Here is a 19,775-nt window from a genome sequence, read left to right on the forward strand (position 1 = left end):
CGCCATCCTGCTGTTTCTTGAAAGAAATCAGGGCATCGGCGTCAACAGCAAGTCTGGGTAGCTTCTTCCAGTTTTCCACAACATCTATTATATTGAAAGCTCTGAACAAATTACCATTCAGCCCATTTTTCTCAGCCTCCCACCTGGACTGTAAACAAATCAGTCCTGCTCTGAGATAAGGAACGGTAGCTGTCGAGGTAAGGAAGCCAGCTCCCAGCATGCCTCCAGCAAGGCATGGCTTCAGTCTGAAGGGAGACGAGTCTCTCCCAGCTCACCCGGATCTCAACTGTGCAAATCGAAAAAGGATCCTGATGAAACTTAACAACCCTTCATCGGCCATCTGTGACAGCCAGTAATGACCTATTCTAGTGTAAAACCAGTATATACAGTAGTACAACCATAATTAAAAGACATACTACTCACTGAAAATATAAGGTGAGGTCTGTCGCCAGGATGGCTTGTTTAAGTAGCTGCATCATGTTGCTGTATTCTTTGGAACAGAGATTGGCAAAGATGTTATGACCCTGTAAATAATAACGTCATGTGAAACAAATTGCTGAGAAAAGTTCTGTCAGCACACAAGTAAACTTCACCTGACGTACAGAGCTGTGGGTCCTGAGATTCCCTGATTTCTATAGATAGGCAAGAGTTCTCGAGGAATAACGACCCAATGCGTTATAAAAGTTTATTTCCAAAGGCAGGCGTAAGAGGTCTGGCTCAACCCGCTCGGCGGAGAACCTCACTGAGGCGGAAATCAGGACGCCTGCAGTGTGAGTGGACCAGGGGGACTGGAGGAGGAGGAGGGATTCAAAAGAGAATAAATGCGATGAAGAGAGGGGCTCCCTGTGATTTTTGCAGTGTTTCAGGAAGTGACATCATGGAGGACTCCAGGTTAGAGCTGCAGAGTTGAGGGGAGATTCTTGCTGAACTTTCCTTCACAGACTGCTGGATGGGACTTGAGCCTGCAGCCCAGTGATGACAGAGGTCCAGACCACATTCTTTACTGCGATTGCCTGGGCAATAATCACTGTTCACTCTGGTTTACTGGTGCATCTGATCTGGTCCCTGACTTGTTACTGTATTTCATTTCTTCACTGCTAGCTGACGAGAAAATGTGTCGCAAGATTCTGTCTCCACTACATTTTCTGTTTTTTTTTTAAACATGACATCTATTCATCCATTGATTATCAGAAAAGATGCCTAGAGCCCATCCCGGAAGCACACTACTACACCCTGGACTGGACGCCAGTAATGACCAGGGCTCAGACATACAGGCCAGGAGGAGGGTGGAGCTCAGAGCACCCAGTGTAAATGCACACAAACAAGGGGAGAGCTTGCAAACTCCACACAGCAGGTTCTGCAGTCCAGAATCAAACCCAAGACCCAAAAGCTGTGAGACAGCAGTGCTAACTGCTAAGGCACTGCACTCCCCAAATCACTGAAGACATGATTTAATTTTCTGTACGATTTCAGTAACCAGTTGTTTGCAGACCTGTAGCACCACAGAACCAGAGGGACAGTTAATTTTAGCAGTCAGACGGAGACTGAAAGGGGAACTGCAGTCCCACGTTCTCTGACTGGTCATCAAATCTCAGTAACGAAATAAATTAATTGACGGTATTGCAAAATTTTGCTAATTCCAAATTGAGCACAAAATCATGAACTTTGTGAAAGTTGACATGCTGTTGAAAACCCCTGGTCTCATCACGGGCAAGAGCAAGAGTTTGCACAAAGTGTGACATGATTTGGCCCTTCCTGCTCACTGCTCACTGTAATGACTAATGTGCAGCAGACATTTCACGGCAGAAACGTTTCAGCACGATCTGCATTCAGAGTTAACAAGTAGTATTTGTTGCCAAAAATGTCTCAAAGTCAAGAGTAATATTTCTACTGTATTAAAAGGAGATGTATTCACAAGCCTGCTTGTTTTCTATGTGATTAGGACACTTCACGTCACCAGAAGTGTTTTTGCCTCATTCTGAATGGCAGAATATGGCGCTGTACATACCCAGGGATCTTGTCTATTTAGTGGTGTAAACTGGAGATGTTTCAGGACGCTGCAGAAGGAGCACAATGTTACCTCACTCTGCAGGATCATCACCGCATGGTTGAAGTGATGGTGTTCCAGGGTGGCCGAGGTTCCATAGAGCTGAGCCAGAGCAGACCCTGTCCTTCAGAGAGAGGGGGATACACACACAGAGAGAGGGGGATACATACAGAGAGAGGGGAATACATACACAGAGAGGGGGATACACACACAGAGATAGGGTGACAGAGAGAGAGACAGTCACTCAAGATAGGGCTAATACCCACTGAATGGAAAACTGCTAACATCATTCTCGTCCATTAAAAAAGGACACAAAACAGACCCAAGTAATTATAAACCAATGAGTCTGACTTCTATTACATGCAAGGTTTTGGTATAGTACGGTAAGTCATGCTTAACTCGTCTTATTGGTTGAGAGTTCTTTGAGCAAACAGGAGCAGTAAAGGACACACAGAAAATATGATATGGTGTATTTCGTTTTTTTAAAAGGCTTTTGATAAAGTCCCTCATACAACACTAATTCGTCAATGGCAGGCAGCAGGCAGTCAAGGTCATGCAAGTATCTGGATCAAGAGCAGGTTGATATAGGGTTCCCAGCACTGGTCCTAGGGACCCTGTTTCCTGCTTCATCCCAGCTGCGCTTACAGAGAAGAGCCCTAGATTGACATAATAGTAGAATTTCTTTACATTCCTAAATTGTTTTCAGTTCCTAACCATGCTAGAAGTTGCTTTTAACTATTGTGTCATGAAAGTAACTTGCAATTTCCAATTGTTTAGTAGAATTTAACTTGCCAGGTTCCAAACAAGGAACTTGTTCATTCAATTAGGGTTTCCGTTAAGTCAAGATCCTGGCTGGATTGAAAACCAGTAGGCGTAGGATTGCCCAGGACCTGTGCTGGGAACCCCGGGGGTACATTGATAGAGAATAGAGTACAGATAGAGTGGGAGTGCTCAGATTAGTGTGATGGGCAGCAATCAGTGGAGTACCACACGGATCTGTACTGGGACCACAGCTCTTCCCAATCTCACACCAATGATCTAGATTCTGGAATAGTTGGTAAACTAGTCACGTTTGCAGAGGAGACCAAATTAGGAGGATCAGCAAACACTGCAGAAGCAACAGCTGAAATTTAAAAAAATCAGAATTTCAGAACTGGCTTGGTGGACGGCCGGCCCAGGAGGTTTAATGCGGACTGTGTACGCACTTGGCCTGGAAGGCGTTGTTTGTCCCCCTGTGGTCCAGGTCATGGCAGAGACAGCCCACCATCAGAGCTAAGATTTCAGAGTCGGAGAGGATGTCCTGGAAACGGGCCGTCTGAGGGGAGACGGGAGACAGCGGCTTGAGCGGCTCACTCTCCCGGGAAGTCTTCAGTAACCCGAGCCGGCCCAGTCTCAGTCTTGAGTGATTATTGAAGAAGATCAGAGGTGGCAGTAAGGCATAGTTACGTTCCCAGTGCATAAACATCCAAACTCCTTCTCACCTCCAGAGACCATCCCTGGGACGAAGGAGCTGTGGATATGGAGGGGCTGGGAGTGTCAGAGGCTGTTCTGGAATCCGAGCTTTTTGACATGGCCGTGTTAGAAAAGTGGAAATCCACTGAGAAATGTACACCGAGCCCCAGTTATGTCTTTACTGCCATTCTATTCTTCACAACACCCTTTATTTTATATACAGATCCCACCTTTCCCTCAGTCCCAGGTGTCTGAGCACAGGAAAATTATACAATAACAACATGCCTGAGTCTTGATAGCAGAGTTTTTCAGATCATGCATGAAAAGACAGCTTCTCTATACAACTAATAGCAGACTGCTCCTACCCTCACCACTAACTAACACCGGAAACCATTTTTATACACTTAACCATCATCAGTTAAACCCATGTGGGAATGTGGACTCTAAACCTTCATGGATAATCTCATCGTGAATTCTTTCTACCACGTTTGGAGACTATTTACAATTGTTGGAGACCCTTTGTGCAGGTTAGTTGCTACTGAGGTTCCCTCTTAGGCCAGAGCCCTTCATGGGACTGAACAGGCTCCACTGTACAACAGCAAGGAGAGACACGTGAACTGCTGCACCACATGTGTACAGACACCTGCTTTAGGGCAAAAGAGGCTGTGACTGAACAGACAGTTTTAAAGCATTACTAAAACTGCATTCTATTCAATTCCCACCTATTCCCACCTATTCTCTCACTGTAATGGACAAAGTTATATTATAGTTGCCTATAACACCCAGCTAAAGGAAGGCACGCAGTACTTAACAAGGAGGGGGACTAAGAGGTTTTGGGCGAAAATATTCCGGCCTTTGATTTCAGGGTCTGCTGCTGCCCTGTGCTGTTTCTGCATGAACATTTAGATGCTGTAGCGGCCGAGATGCATCAGAGGGACAGCAAAGGACTGGTTGTTGAGATTGAAGTGGCGTTACCATACCCTGGCGTTGCACCTTCTAGACTGCAGGCTGGTGCGGCTGGTTTCATTCTCGTTTCTAGTCACACCACATTTCCCCATGAATCCCCATGAATACCGTAGCAGTGCGGCAGTGGGAGGAGCCGCGGCGAGCACCGGTAAGAGTCGACGCCCCGCCTGAGGGGGCGGAGGCTCCGGTGTGAGGCCAGCGGGAATCGAAAAACCAACAAAAAAGGAAAAATACAAACTTGCGCCGTTGCAAAAAGCGGCGCTACGCCGTCTGTTCAGAACATCACCCAGGCTGGACTAACGGGGTCCAGCCTGGAAAAGGACCCCACTTGGAGGTGGGGATTGGACTGGACTATTCCCTATCTAGCGGGGTCCAGTCTGGGAGCGCAGGGAGCGCGGGGCCAAAATAAATACAAATAAAACGGCCTGCCCAGGTGAAACTTCACAGCGGGACAGGCGACAAGAAAAGAAAAGGGCCGACCTCACGCTCGGGTACAATCCCCCTCCGGGGCTGCCAGTATAGTGTAGCTCCCCTTGCGGGGTGGGAGCCTGCTCGTCCCGTCGGAGGGGTGTCCAGTGTGGTTAAACATTGCCTGTACAGTTGCTCTTCATCAGGCTACGGCGGTCCAGCTGTGACTCGCCAGGGCTTCGCCTCCACACTGAACACGCCCCTCACGTACTACAATACCGATGGTGCTCTGTCCCTGCTGGCTCTTAGGAGTTTTCCGTCTGTGATGCCTTTTGTCTCTGATAGCACTTGTCTTCGCCCCGGCAGGGGGGTCAGACGGGCGACAGCAGGGCACGCGTGCAGCCCACGGAGGGGAGGGGGCAGGACCGGGCAGGAACGGGCTTGCCTACCGTGATCATGACAAACATGCACTGGGACACGTTGAAGGCGTGGCGCCAGTTATGGTACGCCACCTGGCGGTAGTTCTTCCTCACCGTGAGCAGCCAGCGGCACAGGACCTGGGAGAAGAGTGCACCGCGGGTTACCATTCTGCTGAATTTCTGTTTTCTGAAATCAACTCTTCCTCCCTGTAAATTTGTACCAGGTAAGATTCTGGGATCAGCTACCAGCAACCAAACTGGCTGGATAGGCCCCCTGTCATTTATAACCTCTTTCTCACTGTGAGGCATAAAGCTGGTCTAAATCAGGTGGGCATGTCAAATCATTGGTGATGGCAACTGTTTTCAAAAGGGAGACATCACTTCACTCATTTTGTTGCGTTACCTCATAGTCAATTTTGAATTTCTGGACAATTCCCAGTTCCAGGAACATCCTGAGCGAAGCTGTGATCATCGCGTCGCTATCGAGAGAAAAGTCGTTGAAGTAGAATTGATCGATTCCCAGCTCAGTGACTAGAGGGATTTTAGCTGCCTGAAAGAAAAATAACAGACCTTAAATCATACAGTGTCTAAGGAATTGCATGTTGAATTCTTATTTTTACAAGCCCTACTATATAATAAATTGCTGACATGTGGGGAAAGTATCAGGACAGAATTACACCCTGAGACAGGAGCTGGGCCTGATGCTCTTTAGTGGACTCTAATTTAACGTAACATTCAGCACATAGTGTGATTATTGTAATTAGTGGGAGCAGTAGTCCGTAAGAGTCCTGAAAATCCCTTCACATACAGGAGGGCTGCTGCCACTCAAGCCGAGCAGCCCTCCGGGCTAACACACAGCGGCCTCCTGCACTGCCAGCCCCACTGCACAGCAGACCAGAGCAGGAGAGACACCAGGCTTCGCACCACTGCTGCGGGTGAGAACGTATACCCAGCACCTCATCTGAAAGAGTGGTATGACGTCTAACTGAGCAGATTTAAGAAAAGGTGGACCACAGTTTTGTTATTCCAAAGCAGGGGGAGTAGCAAACAGAAATGGAAGTAGCAAGAACACACACTGTACACATCTCCTGGGCAGGCCAGAGCCACACGATAAGACATGAGGGAACCACGTGAGGTGATCAGATAAAGCAGAGCTGCTTACACAACATGAACAATATAAGATATTTAATTCAAGCGCTTCTTCGTTACTGCTACCCATTTTATATTCCACAAGAGAGCTCTTTCTTACAGCTGCACCACTTACAGAAAACCAATTACTAGATCAAATGCATTTTAAAATGAAGTTAACATTCAATTTCTTCTTGGTGCACTAATATTTAGTGACCCCATGACACCTGCTCTGCTGCCAGCGATGTTGTTCTGTATTATTTATACAGCAGCAGTTAGCTGGAGAGGAACTATGTTTCTGTAATAATCTTCAGATAGATTTATAGTCCAGGCGCGATTATGTTTCTGAACCCAGTAATCCAGGCCTCTGTACATAAACACCTGCCAAGACACACATTGACTGAGCCTACTGCGTATTTCACATCAACACAGACACTGCTGCAGTAATTGAAACCGACAGGGCTGCCATTAAGACTCACCTTAGGTCTGAATTCAGGTGATGTAATTCATTGTGAAAGTCGTTGCACACGTTAACGGTTGTCTTTTTATTAACACCTTTATTGAAATCGCTTTCAACCTTACCTGTGTGCCACTGAGTTAGGTGTTTTTCATAGTACAAAACAACACAACACCTGCTGGCACTTGAAGTTACCTTAAGTCTGTCCACTTCGACCTTCGAGCAGGTGGCGTGATAAGACAGCATCTGCGAGACAGAAATGCACAGAAGCCATTGTGTCGGTGACAACTGTGTGTCTCTCTCTTTGCCACACTCACTTTGAGAGAGATGGCATGAACAAATCAAATTGAACACCTTCGAAATGTGTTTACTGGGAAAGAAAACAGCACTCCCATTGCCATCAGTAGAACTGCATTTAAATTTTGTTATAAAGGATGGTTAAGTGACAAACTTTTAAAGTTTGGCTCTATTGCAAACAGTCATTACATTTTTCCAATGTGCATCATCAAAGCCAACATCCCCTGGAACTAAAACTGCTTGTTCTTCATTTCCTTGTGCATTTTTCAATAAACATGTTGCAGGACTCAGTGTGCTACTACATTAAAACAGCTATATTTCATACCCCATCGTGTGTTGCATTATGGTCATTAGATCAGAATGTTTCTTCTAATGTAGCACTGCCCGTGTGCTTGCTGTGCTGATGAAAATGATCATCCTGGGTCACACTTTCTACCAGCCTGCTGCCAGTCCTGGCCTTCCCCTCTCTTCCTCTTCCTCCCGTTGAGCACTAGGGGCTTCTCAGCAGAGGGACACAGTGCAGAAGTTCCACTTCTTATTTATGTATTCCTGTGCTGAGGAATCTGTTTCAGTGACGTTAAGGCTTATGATTAAACTTGTTTGGAGCTACAGCATGATAGGAGATATCTGATCTTTGAGCTGAGAACCAATTAGTCCCATAGAAACCTTCCTTTTCCTTTAAAGAAACTCAATGGCGTATATGATCTGAAAATAGATCTGGATAGAGCATGTACCATGAATAATTAAATTGGGGCTTAAATATTTATGTTAGAAAGGCCTAGTGTAATTTAAACTAAATGAAACAAGCACTAGGCTTTGACCATGTTGTATTTACATTTTTTACATTCACGTTTTAAACTTCTGTACTTTTTAAAAAAGTATTCTGTACAATACTTTTTTTAAAAAGTGCGGAGTAATGTGTGTGTGGCAAAGCAGGGGTTGGAAACACGAGTGAGTTCCCCAGGGGCGGGGTCATCCCATTGAGGAGAGCCACATTCTCCGGATTCTCCCGGGGAACTCACTGAACTGGCGGCACCTGGACACTCCAGCTCCCTATAAAAGCAGTTCCTGGGGGCAGTCTGAGGGTGTCCTTTCATGGACCCTCACGGTTTAGTGAGTGAGTTTTCACAAAACAAAACAAAACAAAACAAAACAAAACAAAACAAAACAAAACAAAACAAAACAAAACAAAACAAAACAAAACAAAACAAAACAAAACAAAACAAAACAAAACAAAACAAAACAAAACAAAACAAAACAAAACAAAACAAAACAAAACAAAACAAAACAAAACAAAACAACTCTCTAGTCGCAGAGGGCTAATAACAGGATAAATCTGGTAGCAGCCTCGGTCGTTTTCCGGGTCGGGACGCCGGTAAATAAGAAGACGGTTAATGAGCGCACCTGGCCAACCGGAATCGACCGAGGGGTTATTGCCTCTGCTGTCCAGAGGATAGTTTCAGTTCACGTGGAGATCCTTTGCCACGCTATCTTAGAAGGGGATCTACCACAGTGGGGTATCTAAACATCATGATGTATCTTTATATTTATATAATGCATCAAAAGAAACATCACTCTATTTATGCATGAAAATCGTTCTGAAATGTAAATATTGTGGTGTGATTTTTGATTAACTGGGGGTGAGTTTCCCGAAAGCATCGTAGCGCTAAGAACATCGTAAACTCGCTCTTAAGATCGATCGTTAATTGACGAGTGTTTCCCAAAACCCATCGTAACTAAAGTAGCACGTTAAATCCTTCGTAGTCTACGTCTTCCCTGACCCACTCGTTAATCACTAAGTGCTTCTTAAACTGGCTACCTCTTGCGCCAACTTTAGCGACAGAGATCGCCAGACAGAGCACATTAAATTCACGTCATGGGAATTATCTGGAAATATAGAACACTAAAATTTTATATAAAGGATTTTGATATTTTGTTGTACGATGTAAGAGGAAACTTGAAAAAAGAACATTTATTTATACTGTAATTAATTTGTCATCTTGGGTAAATTTCATATTCATAAGTCAAATGTTTTAATAATACTCCCTCTTTTAGTACTTTTGAGGTGGGGTTTAAATTGTTTTTAACTTCCATAAAGAACGTGAAAAATGCCACAGCAAGGAAAAAATGTGATGTATGTAAAAATATAACTTGGTTACATAAATATTGACCTCATTAGCGCTGGCAGTTAATTTTTTGTTCTTTTTATGTTTTCTTTCTTTTATCTGTATTTTCCCCTCTACTTGTATTTGTTTGGGAGCTGCGAGGGCACATGGCCAGAGAACCCCAATCCGTTACAATACACTTAGTTAAAAAGAAAGGCTAAGTTTTATCCTTGACTAGATGGTATTATTTTCAGGATGAAATGCAGTAATGCATTATGTAAGTTAAATCACTGGGCCGAACTTGTATTTAAAATATAGCGCTACGCAGGGCGCGCTGAGAACAGCACCTGGGTTCTACCGGACTGTATAGCGGGACGGAGGCTGGGATACAGTCTCTTCCCTTCAGGTGTGTGTGTGTGTTAGTGTAGGTGCAGCGCTGTAACCCCTGTCCTTGTGTGTGTACCTTTCACGATTCAAGTTCATAAATGTGTTATTCAGCCCCATTCCCCGAGTCCCACGCCTGCTCCATTCCGTACCCAAACCCGCGGTCGATACAATATTTGAAGTTCGAATACCGTTTTATGCTCTGTCGTGATTGTTGACGGTAAAGCTTAGACCTACTTGTTTTAAAATGTGATTATAGATCCTGTATTTGTTGAGTGACGCATGCCAGGCTTAGTAGTTAATTTTTCCATTGAGTTCCAATACACCCAATAACTATAAATAACATTTTTTTTCCTCATGAAACACTGTGATTCTTAACGATGGCAGCGCGCCAAAAAGTATTGCTTTAAATCAAAGACGTCATGCAGGACACATACACTGTCCACACAGTTAAACTTGGTTTTTTTTTACGGCATGTCAGTCATTTATTTTATTTTCTCTTGGAAACAATAAGGGTCCCATTTTGTGCCTATCTATACGCTTTCGCTTAAATTTGTTAAATTATGATGTCATGTATGCTTCATACTCCTTTTCACAACCATTTCATCCCACTGAAGGACCGAAACTGACACCATATAATGAAAGTATTGTCAATCGATTGTTTTGTTTTAGCTTTTTGCTAAGCGACTTCAGGGGAGGGGTTAACAAAGAACTACTTTATTCTCGCCCATTAAATGACCGATTAAGAGGGGTTTGGGGAAACGCACGAAAAAGTAGCTCGTACGTTACGTACGTACATCGTAAAATTGCTCGTTAGTCTCTAAGATTAATCATTTTCGGGAAACTCAGTAACATGTCAGTGTACTGTACCTCTATACAGAAAAACTTGGTTTAGTATGTAGCTTTGCCAGCTGTCTGTTGCAGTTAGAGGTACGAAGTATCTCCGAATGCTTGGTGTATTAAAGAAGCTTACATCAAGAGCAACAGACTGTTTGGCCCACGTCTTTTTCACTTGGTTGTACATCATGGTGTTATTGATTCCTAGTCCACAGAAGATGACAAAAGCCTAAAATGAGAGACAGAAATTCAGGCTTTAGTGAAACACTCAAAACCACACACATGCAAGATCAAGACCATACCTGCAGGAAGGAGGTCAGTGCTTGAGACTGATTTAACAGTGACTATTGTTGTCATTTCCTGCGTGTGTGTGTGTGTGTGACCTGCGATAGTGTCCTGTCCAGGGTGTACTCTGCCTTGTGCCTGTTGCTTGCTGGGTGGACTCTGGCTTCTCTGCAACCCTGAGTTGGATGGATGGATGAATTAAAGGTTGTCACGCACAGGGGGAAAAACAAAGTTACCATGGGTACATGATACATAACTGTATACAAATGTGTTAATCCACAGTAAGTGTCATTACTGTTCACACAGGGATGACATTGAATTAGTCAGTGACCGATGTGTCTGCAGCCTGGAGGGCAGGAGCTCCAGACCTGGGGCAGAGTGAAGTGGTCTGCGTGTGGCTCAGGGCTCAGGGCTGCAGGGCCGGTCTGAGGGGAGAAGGCAGTGCTTGTCTGTGAACTGTGACTGTGGCACAGTACGTATATCTCATAGCTACAGCTGTGTGCAGAGACTTCTCACGGACGGGAAAAGCTGCATTCTGCAAACTGTATGAAAAACAACCACTCCAAATGAAGACAAGGCCACTGTTTGCTGTCTGAAGAAAGCGGGAGGAGAGCTGGTCTGCACTTCATTTCACATCAAATTAAAAACAGAAATCACTAAAACGAGTAATATTCTAGTCCATGTTGTATCTATTATCCATCATTGTTATACAGAACCCTATAAGTTTTTCTTTCTGCCAGATAAAGAAGAATTCAGATTTGAAAAGAAGAAAAAGATTTGCATGCTAGTTAGTGTGCATTTATAAAACAGTAATAATAACAATTGCCATACAGCAAAATTCCCACTAGAGGTCACTAAAGAGTTAGTGAAGCAGTTTCCAGGAGAGCAGCCAAAAACTGAGAGCCATGTGCTTCTCATTTCAGAATAAAGCACCGGCTTGAAGGTACCCTAGTAGCTATCAAAGGCACAAAGACGTAAAATGAAACTCAAAAGCTTCTGCAAACAATCTTCTTCCAGTAACTAGACCAGAAATAAGTTTTACCCATTAGATTTAATATTATTTGAATCTACTAACTCAAGGAAGGAAAGGAAGAAACAGCAGCCCGAACTTGTCTTGACTGCATATTTCTGAGAGACTCTTATTGTTTACCCCTTAAGCTTGAGTTATCACTATGAATGTTTCATGCATGCAGATCACTCTGAAGTGAGCAGAGCTGGTAAATGGATGCTCCAGTGGGGCCAGGCCAGGCCTCAGACCTGTCAGAAACAGAACAAGCACTGAACCCAGTTCTGGCACAGAAAGAAACCGTATTCTTCAGCATGAACAACACCAAGCAAAGACCGGCCCATGAAGAGCTAAATAAGTTTACTCCTAAATAGTTAGGTCTAAATAGTAACTAAATAGTTCAGCATCTGCATGCAGGAGATCAACAGCCTCATGCAGCTGGGCAGGACATGTACCTCAAAGAGCCTTTGATCAGCATCATCAAACGTCTTCCTGTCCAGTCGATTCAGAATCTGGGCCACACCTGCAGGGCAGAAAGAGGCAGATGAGAGATTCGCACACTGCAGGCCTCTGGTAAACATGTGAGCAGGCCTGCGGGACGGTGGGCCAGTGGGCGGGCCTGTGGGCAGGCCCATCCAGCCCAGGGTCATTTCTGCAGCACACCCACCGATAATCTGATGAGTCCTGTTCCAGATGGGGACGCAGAGCACGGAGCGAATGGGGAACCCAGAGGCCTGGTCCGCCTGGAAGAGACAGCGGTCAGAGGCGAGACCCTTCTCACAGAGAGGGAGTTTCCAGCTTCGGTGCTCTTGAAGTCTGACTTGGTCTAACTAAGGCCATTCAGTTTTTCAGCAGAACTGCACACACAGCAGTGCAGTCTCCTGTCTTTCTATTCTTAATAACAATCAAAAAAGAGAGACTAAATTTAAGAATTATAATCGCCAACTGTTTTTATTCCACTCTGCCCAAATTCCCACCTATCGGTACAGCCGGTTGTGTCTTTACTCTGGACCCAATGAGAAGGACCTGAAAGCTCCTCCAACCCACCAGAGAGTCACTCGGCTTCTGTCAGGTTCTGACAACTTCACTGCCACCCCGGAGCCCGATCGGGTCAGATCAAGGCCGGTCCCGGTCAGGACTGGGGTGGAGACCTCAAAAGAAACCTGCTGCTGTGAGTGGTGCTGGTGGGCCAGTAGGTGGCGTTCTTCCCCCGGGGCCAGAATTTGCAATCCAGCGCCCCAGTATGGTGATGTAGGTGATGGCACTCACAGTAGGAGGTGTCATTGTTCTGAAGAGAGGCTCGATCAAGACCTGACAGCCTGACCGTGCTCCTGAGCAGTGGTGCTGAGTTTAGAAGAGGCTAAAGTCTGCTTCATCCCCTCCTCAAGAGCCATCGCGAGGCCTAAGTGACCACTGCAGGAATAAATGATCTCAGGACTGAAACCCAAAGAAGTGTAAACCAAAAACTTTAAACATTTCCGACAAGGGTGGACTGGAGTGTCAATTTAATCTCATCCAGGGCAGAGACCTCACAAACAAGCTAAAACTATCCGCCCCAGGGGCCGAGGGACACGTTGTCCCCTTGTGGAGAGCCCAGGGGAGACGGGGCGGTCTGGGCCGTACCTCGGTGTCGAAGCGCGGGTCCTGGCACACATCGCTGATGTTCACCGGTAGGCCAGTGGAGGCCACCAGCTCCGCGATGCTGTTATTGATCAGCCAGTCGGAACAAGAGAGCTTCTCCAGGCTGGCACAGTCAGGGAGGCATGAAGAGCAGCGTTAGGTGGCAAGAAGTGACCCACAAGCTCCATCTATAGCCCTTGCAAGACGTATAATGGCTTTTAAAGGAGGAGATGGTGTCTTACCTGCGATCATTTAAATACTGTTAAAGTAATTCTGTATCGGTAATAGGAGTGCATTCATGTTGTTTTGCTCATTGTATAGATCACTGTACTTCAGTGCCTTATAAAAGTATTCACACTCTTTTCATATTTAATATTTTATTCAAATCTTGAATGCTCAAATTAAAGACTTCTAAGGGTAAGATACAGTAAGTAACAAATGTCAAAAGCTCAAGAGAAATCAAATGAACTATGACACCTGCATGCAGCTAAGAATGGAGATACTGTATCTGCCCATTCTTCTTGGCAGATTGCTGGACTCCTCTTTGCTCTTTCAGGTCTAAACACACGTTTCCGTGATCTCGCAGATTCTCAGTAGGGGGCTCTGACTGGGCTACTCAAGGACACTTGTTTCCATCTATCCTCCCATCAGTCTTCACAAGCTTCCCAGTCCCCGCTGATAAGAGGCGGAACTATAACTTAATTCTGCCAGCCCTGTGTTTGACAGTAGGGATGGTGTTGACTGAGTGATGCACTACAGTGTGTCAGATATAACGCTTTGCATCAAGACCAAAATGTTCCAATATTGGAACCACAATAAACCTTTTGCCACATATTTACAGTATCACTCAGGTACCATGTTGCAAACCCACGTGGGATTTGAGATGCATTTTACCAGTTTCATACAAGCCCCTTAGTGGAGTGACCAGGGATATCGCTGAGCCATGGACATTCTGTCCCCTCTGTCCTCTGACCTCTGTAGCTCTTTCAAAGACACTGTTCGCCTCCCAGTGGCATCACTGACGAGTTCCCTCCTTGCCCAGCTGCTCAGTTTGAAAAGACAGCCTGACCTAAACTTAGTCTTCTTGATGATTGACTGCAACATGTTCAAAGAGCAATTGAGGGTCTTTGACATGTTTTTATGCTCTTCCCTGTGCTTTTATAACTTTATCCTCGAGGTGTTGTGACAGTGGACCACAGCTCCCACTGCACTCCCCACTCCGGCGTGTGGGAATGCGCAACTACAGCACCTGAGGCTGATCAGGGCTGCTCTTTAAAGACCCCACGCGCCCGCAGACGGCGTTCATCGTAGAACCGAATGTGTTCCCCTCACCAGCGACACACATCTACTCGGATCCACGAAAGGATTCTCTCCTCTACCAGAGAACAGAAACACCTGCAGACGACTACACACCGGCACACCGCACAGAGAACAACAAGCGCTCTGCCGGTGCTCAGCCAGCTCCCTATCACATCCGACACCATCACAGTGTTTTGAAAGCTCCTTGGACTTTGGTTCCTGGCTGCTGGTTGACTCTTTGCTTGAAATTCACTCTGTGACAAACCGTACAGAGAAGTGTATTTTTTTTAATTAACTCGTTACACTCCGATTAGGCATAGGTATGTTTTTGTTTCAGCAGATTTTTGGATATCTAGCTGGTTTTACCTGGTGACAGGAAACATGCAACACTGAAGACCTGGAGTGGAAAATATTGAAAGATGGGCATTCTTTGGAAATGATATGCGAGGATGACTGTGTCAAATATTATATAACAAATGTTTAAATCACATCCTGATGTGTGTATGATTTTGTGAGCCATAATACTGCTAATTTGTATTAGCAATGAAGACCACTGGGCTGTGTGTGGGAAGGGGGCTGTGTCTACCTCTGGCTCTGCAGGGTTAATGAGAACAGAGGAGCTCACCTGAGGTCCTGGTCCGTGCAGCTCAGGGGAGACATGAGTTCAAATGTCTTTGAAAACTTAACAACCTGCACAACACAAGACAGACGAGAAGATGGTATAAATATCATCTCCTAGCCATCAAAATCCTCGTCAGCCTCGCGGCCTGACACCTGCCTGGCGCTCAGGAGCTCCTCTTGGCAAACTGCTTCTTTCAACTGTTAATCCTGTGCTTCTGTCTATCCCTCACCTCTAATAAATAACAATAAAGTTATTATTTTTTTAATCCTGTGCTTCTGTCTATCCCTCACCTCTCGGCGTCCTGAGCGATAGCTCTGCTGCAGCACTTCCCAACAGATGGTGATGCTCAAGCCTATAGCTAGCAGATGAAAAAACAGATCATCTGTCATCTGTCATCAAATGGTGCAGTTTTACTGTTCGTGTCTGCTGCTAAATGTACTTTTAATGACAGCCATCGTTTTCCATGTATGGTATATTAACTTACAATAGCCAGATCAAAGGTGTCCTTATTCTACATTTTCATTAGAATAATGTAGTTTCATGGGAGATGAACTCACAGAGCATGAATGTATTTTTTGTGGTAAAGAGATTCTTGCAAAGCTCAATATAGGACATATCTGCTGCTGTAGTCAACTGTCCCTATTTCAGCAATCCAGAAGAGGTAATAATAACAGTCTACACTAACCTCAAGACCACTAGCAGACCTTCGGGAAACCTTTAAATGGGGTACCTGGGGTATGAAACCTGTTTTAACTGGCAGTGCAGGGGATATTGCCCTGCGATTGTCACCCTTGATCTACAGGTGGATGTTGCGGGTGTGGAGCAGGGCTGCCTGTGTGCTCTGTGAGGGGCGAGAGAGACACGGTACCGGGGAGCTGATGTCCTCCAGGAGCAGCACGGAGCACCTCTCGCACTGCAGCAGCGTCAGCGCTCTCTGCATGATCTTCCTCACAACCTTCTCCAGGTCCGTCTGCTCCTCGAACAGATCGTTCACCACCTCCAGCAGGGCCTGGGAAACACACCCACAGTGCCAGCTCAACTGCCGCGAAACTTCATACACCTCTTCGGCGCCTCCAGTAAAAGACCAGTCAGGAAGGTTTAAGGAAAATTTTGTTAAATCCAGTCAGAGCCAAAGCCTCTTGGTAAGGATCAAGACAGGGTTACAGCGCAGCAGGGGAATTTTGAAAAGCAAAGCGGAACTGATCTTTCAGAGGGAACTGATATGGACCCAGAGCTCTGCTCTGAGGCACAGTGACAGTCACAGTCAGATTCATACTGTGTGTCTTGACTAGTCCTTCCCTGCTCCTTTCAGCTCACAGCTGATGCAGATGTTCAGAGTGAAGCCCCTGGCTCCTGGCGCACAGCTGGAGCACATAGCCTCGAGGAAAAGAGCAATAATTTCTCACTCACTGTCTGAGGGGATCGCATAGTGACATCTTACTGTAACGCTCAATGGGATTGCAATTGCAAGGAGTAAACGTGGACAGCGCTCTTGGCTGAGGATTTGGTGGTTCTCTGCACTGTTTACTGCTTTGCTTTACCATGCTTGACCCGGCTGTAATTTAGGCCTTGCTTTGCATTTAAAGGTAGTTCTGTTTTCTGCTTACAGTACAGACTGCTGACAGAGATTAGACAGACAGGCTGATAGGAGGAGTCTAAGCAGATGCCTTACCCTGCTCCTTTCATACTCTTTGCGCGACTCAGAAAACAGCTTCGCATTGGAGATCGATATTCCACAGAACGGTAGGTACATCTGCAGGACCTGAGAGCACCAGAAATACCACATACATTAGAGGAACGTTTCAAGGCAAGGAGAATGATAGGAATGTCTGTCACAAATTCTAGAAGTGAATTACAGATTGAAACCTGAAGAGGAACAAGGGGCTGTTCTGGACAGAGGACAGCAGGTAACTGACACCCATCATACCAAACGTGCTGCACCGATAGGAAAATAAGAGAGTGCAATGCATCAGGGCTCTTAAAACCCCCTCCAAAAAAGCTGAGAGCCCCTGTGACTGGCGGACAGAGGCTGAGAGCACTGGGTCTGTCAGAGGCAGCGCTACTGAAGTCTGACACCAATTAACTGAGAGAGGCAGGATCTCGCAGCCCGGATCAAAGGCTTTGCAGCTAAGCAAAAAGATCGAATCAGTTCTCTCCAGAAAACTTCAGGAGTTTATTGGGCTGCAAAAAGAACCAGAGAGAGCTGGGATAATCAGCTCGGACTTTCAGTGCTTTGAAATGATTTCTGTCTGCGCACGAGCTTCGGCAACGCACTCTGCTTTCATCTGCTCCCTCCGCTGCTGAGAGAGAATTAAACATTTAGCACAGCCCCGTCGTGCCTATTGAGCGCTCTTCTGCGGCAACTTGTGCCGGCTCAATAATGCATGAGCAAGGAGTGCTTGTCTGCAGCGATCTTCAAAACAGGCCTGCGAGCCGGGAGCCTTCTGCACTGACAGTTTGCCGTTTTCATGACCTGCCCACATATTCAGGCTGACATATAATTCCATCAAAAGCTCATTTTAAAAATCCCTGACAAAAGACCCTTTTCTGTTTAACCCCTAAGATTCACAACACTAAACTGTTATTTTCTCCCTGGATGAGAGCTCTCCTCATGGGTGGCTATCTCCACAACTGGCTATCCAGCTTCATTCCAGTAAGAAAGAGATGCAGAAAATCTTAAATTTTCATCTTCATGTATTCTGTAAAGGACAGTTTATTTGTTTCAAATTCAAACTTAAAACACCATTGCGTGACTTGGGTAGCTTCTGTAAAGAACAGTATGTGTAACAGTTCACTCTCTGCGTAAGCGAATGCACCACACGCTGTCACATCGGCGGTGAGTGCAGCAGAGCACAGGGACATATAACAGAGAATAAAACATGTAACAATCTATCTGACCTGGGGGAGCTGTTTCAAAGGAAAGGAAGTGTGTGGTATGAGTTGGGGAAAACAGCCAAAGTACAGTATTGTGCACAGTTCTTGTGGGAAGTGTTCATAACTGCACATTGTCTGCAGGGGGAGCCGTCTGTGGCCTCCTTCCTGTATAGGAGCAGGGCCTGGCCTGGTCAGCACTGGGGTGGGGCATCAGACAAACCAGGACTCTGCTGCACTGCTCATGGGCCCTGGAGTCCTGCCCAAGCCCTGCTCAGGGGGGTGCACTCTGGCCTCCCGAAGGCTCCCCCTTAACTCAGCTGGCGAATCAGCTTCTCTCCTCCCCTGGTCTGACGTGTGTCATTTCAGTGGCAGATGAACTGCACCTGCCCACTCCTGCATTGCCATTCTATAATTAAGGCTATAAATGCAATAAATTACAATATAATTAATACTTTTTTCGACTGTTCTGTTGACAGGTAGGTCTCCCCTCACTGAGTTAATTTGTTTAATGCAGTTCTTAATGTTCTGAATTTCCTGTGAATCTGTACCCCAGGTATTGATTTCTGGCCTGTTTGAATCTTTTCCCATTGATAGAACCAGTTATTACCAGCGTGAATCAGGCGTTCTCTTAGCGAGCTGCGAACAAGGCTTTCATCTCCACGGCTTTCAAGTCACTGCGGGGATATGCATAATTGAGTATTGATTAAATAAGGAGACCACAGGCATATGTAATCAGAGTGGTGTGAAAATGAATTGATCCAACCAATAACTTTGCTTTAACTATCCGAAAACATGAAGGCTTTTGGGGGAGTGCACAGAACATCCAACACTAACTCTGGTGGCTCCTTCCACAGTGCGAAAGGACACCTTCTCATTCCAGAAGGGCTCCGGAAAGCAATGTGTTTCGGTGTGGAATTCACAGGACATCTCTGGGCTTTTAAGATAAATAAAGTGCACTGGACTGCAATGAGAGGGCAGGTTCTGCATAGGAGGAATTTAATTTTTATTATCACTCTATCTATTAAATTTTTTCTGTAAGGGCTGAAATCCCAGCTGATGCTCTGTGCAGATGTACTTAGATTTGTCTTAAGCACAGCAAACTAAGAGCAATGTTTAGAGGGGCATCATCCATGTCAGACATGATGCTAAATGAGGGGATCTGCAAGCTTCTGCCCTGCTACCAAGACTTTCAGTGTTAATGGCACAGACAATGGCAGAACAAGTTAGATCAAGGGATGTAATATTAACAAAACACATGGCTGAGACCTTCACTGAGAATCTCGTCTGGTCTCTGCATTGCTGCCTCCAGAAGATTTCAGAGATATTGTCACAGCTTTGGGTGACTAAGGAAGTGTCTCTATCTAGATACCATGGGTAAACAGCTGGCTAGTGTCAACATCTCCAGCTTTGAAGCGAAGGGGTGTTTGACTGAGAGGTAGGGGGCCCAGATTCAGTGATCAAAGCAATTGTAAAGTTCACCTTGGTTTACACTAGCTAAGGAAGGGCTGGGTAAATGATTAAGTGTCAATCAACAGTCCAGAAACACCCTATTAAGAGGATGGTGAAGCA

The 19,775-nt window shown here is 45.5% G+C and overlaps 1 protein-coding gene across 1 annotated transcript in view; it reads right to left on the reverse strand.

Annotated features, from left to right (window-relative positions):
* The window catches only part of pde11al (phosphodiesterase 11a, like), a 34,226-nt gene that overhangs the window by 7,406 nt on the left and 7,045 nt on the right, over nucleotides 1-19,775 (reverse strand). The window contains exons 3-15 of the mRNA XM_088600342.1: nucleotides 17,005-17,094; nucleotides 16,201-16,341; nucleotides 15,336-15,400; nucleotides 13,415-13,535; nucleotides 12,459-12,534; nucleotides 12,247-12,314; nucleotides 10,637-10,729; nucleotides 7,073-7,123; nucleotides 5,696-5,842; nucleotides 5,323-5,430; nucleotides 3,253-3,362; nucleotides 2,081-2,171; nucleotides 424-524 (exon numbers count right to left, since the gene is read on the reverse strand). Coding sequence (XP_088456468.1) covers nucleotides 424-524; nucleotides 2,081-2,171; nucleotides 3,253-3,362; nucleotides 5,323-5,430; nucleotides 5,696-5,842; nucleotides 7,073-7,123; nucleotides 10,637-10,729; nucleotides 12,247-12,314; nucleotides 12,459-12,534; nucleotides 13,415-13,535; nucleotides 15,336-15,400; nucleotides 16,201-16,341; nucleotides 17,005-17,094 — 1,262 coding nt within the window. The remainder of the gene's footprint in view (nucleotides 1-423; nucleotides 525-2,080; nucleotides 2,172-3,252; nucleotides 3,363-5,322; nucleotides 5,431-5,695; nucleotides 5,843-7,072; nucleotides 7,124-10,636; nucleotides 10,730-12,246; nucleotides 12,315-12,458; nucleotides 12,535-13,414; nucleotides 13,536-15,335; nucleotides 15,401-16,200; nucleotides 16,342-17,004; nucleotides 17,095-19,775) is intronic.

This window comes from Lepisosteus platostomus, chromosome 12, assembly GCF_059453375.1.
Source record: "Lepisosteus platostomus isolate fLepPlt1 chromosome 12, fLepPlt1.hap1, whole genome shotgun sequence".
NCBI classification, from domain to species: Eukaryota; Metazoa; Chordata; class Actinopteri; order Semionotiformes; family Lepisosteidae; genus Lepisosteus; species Lepisosteus platostomus.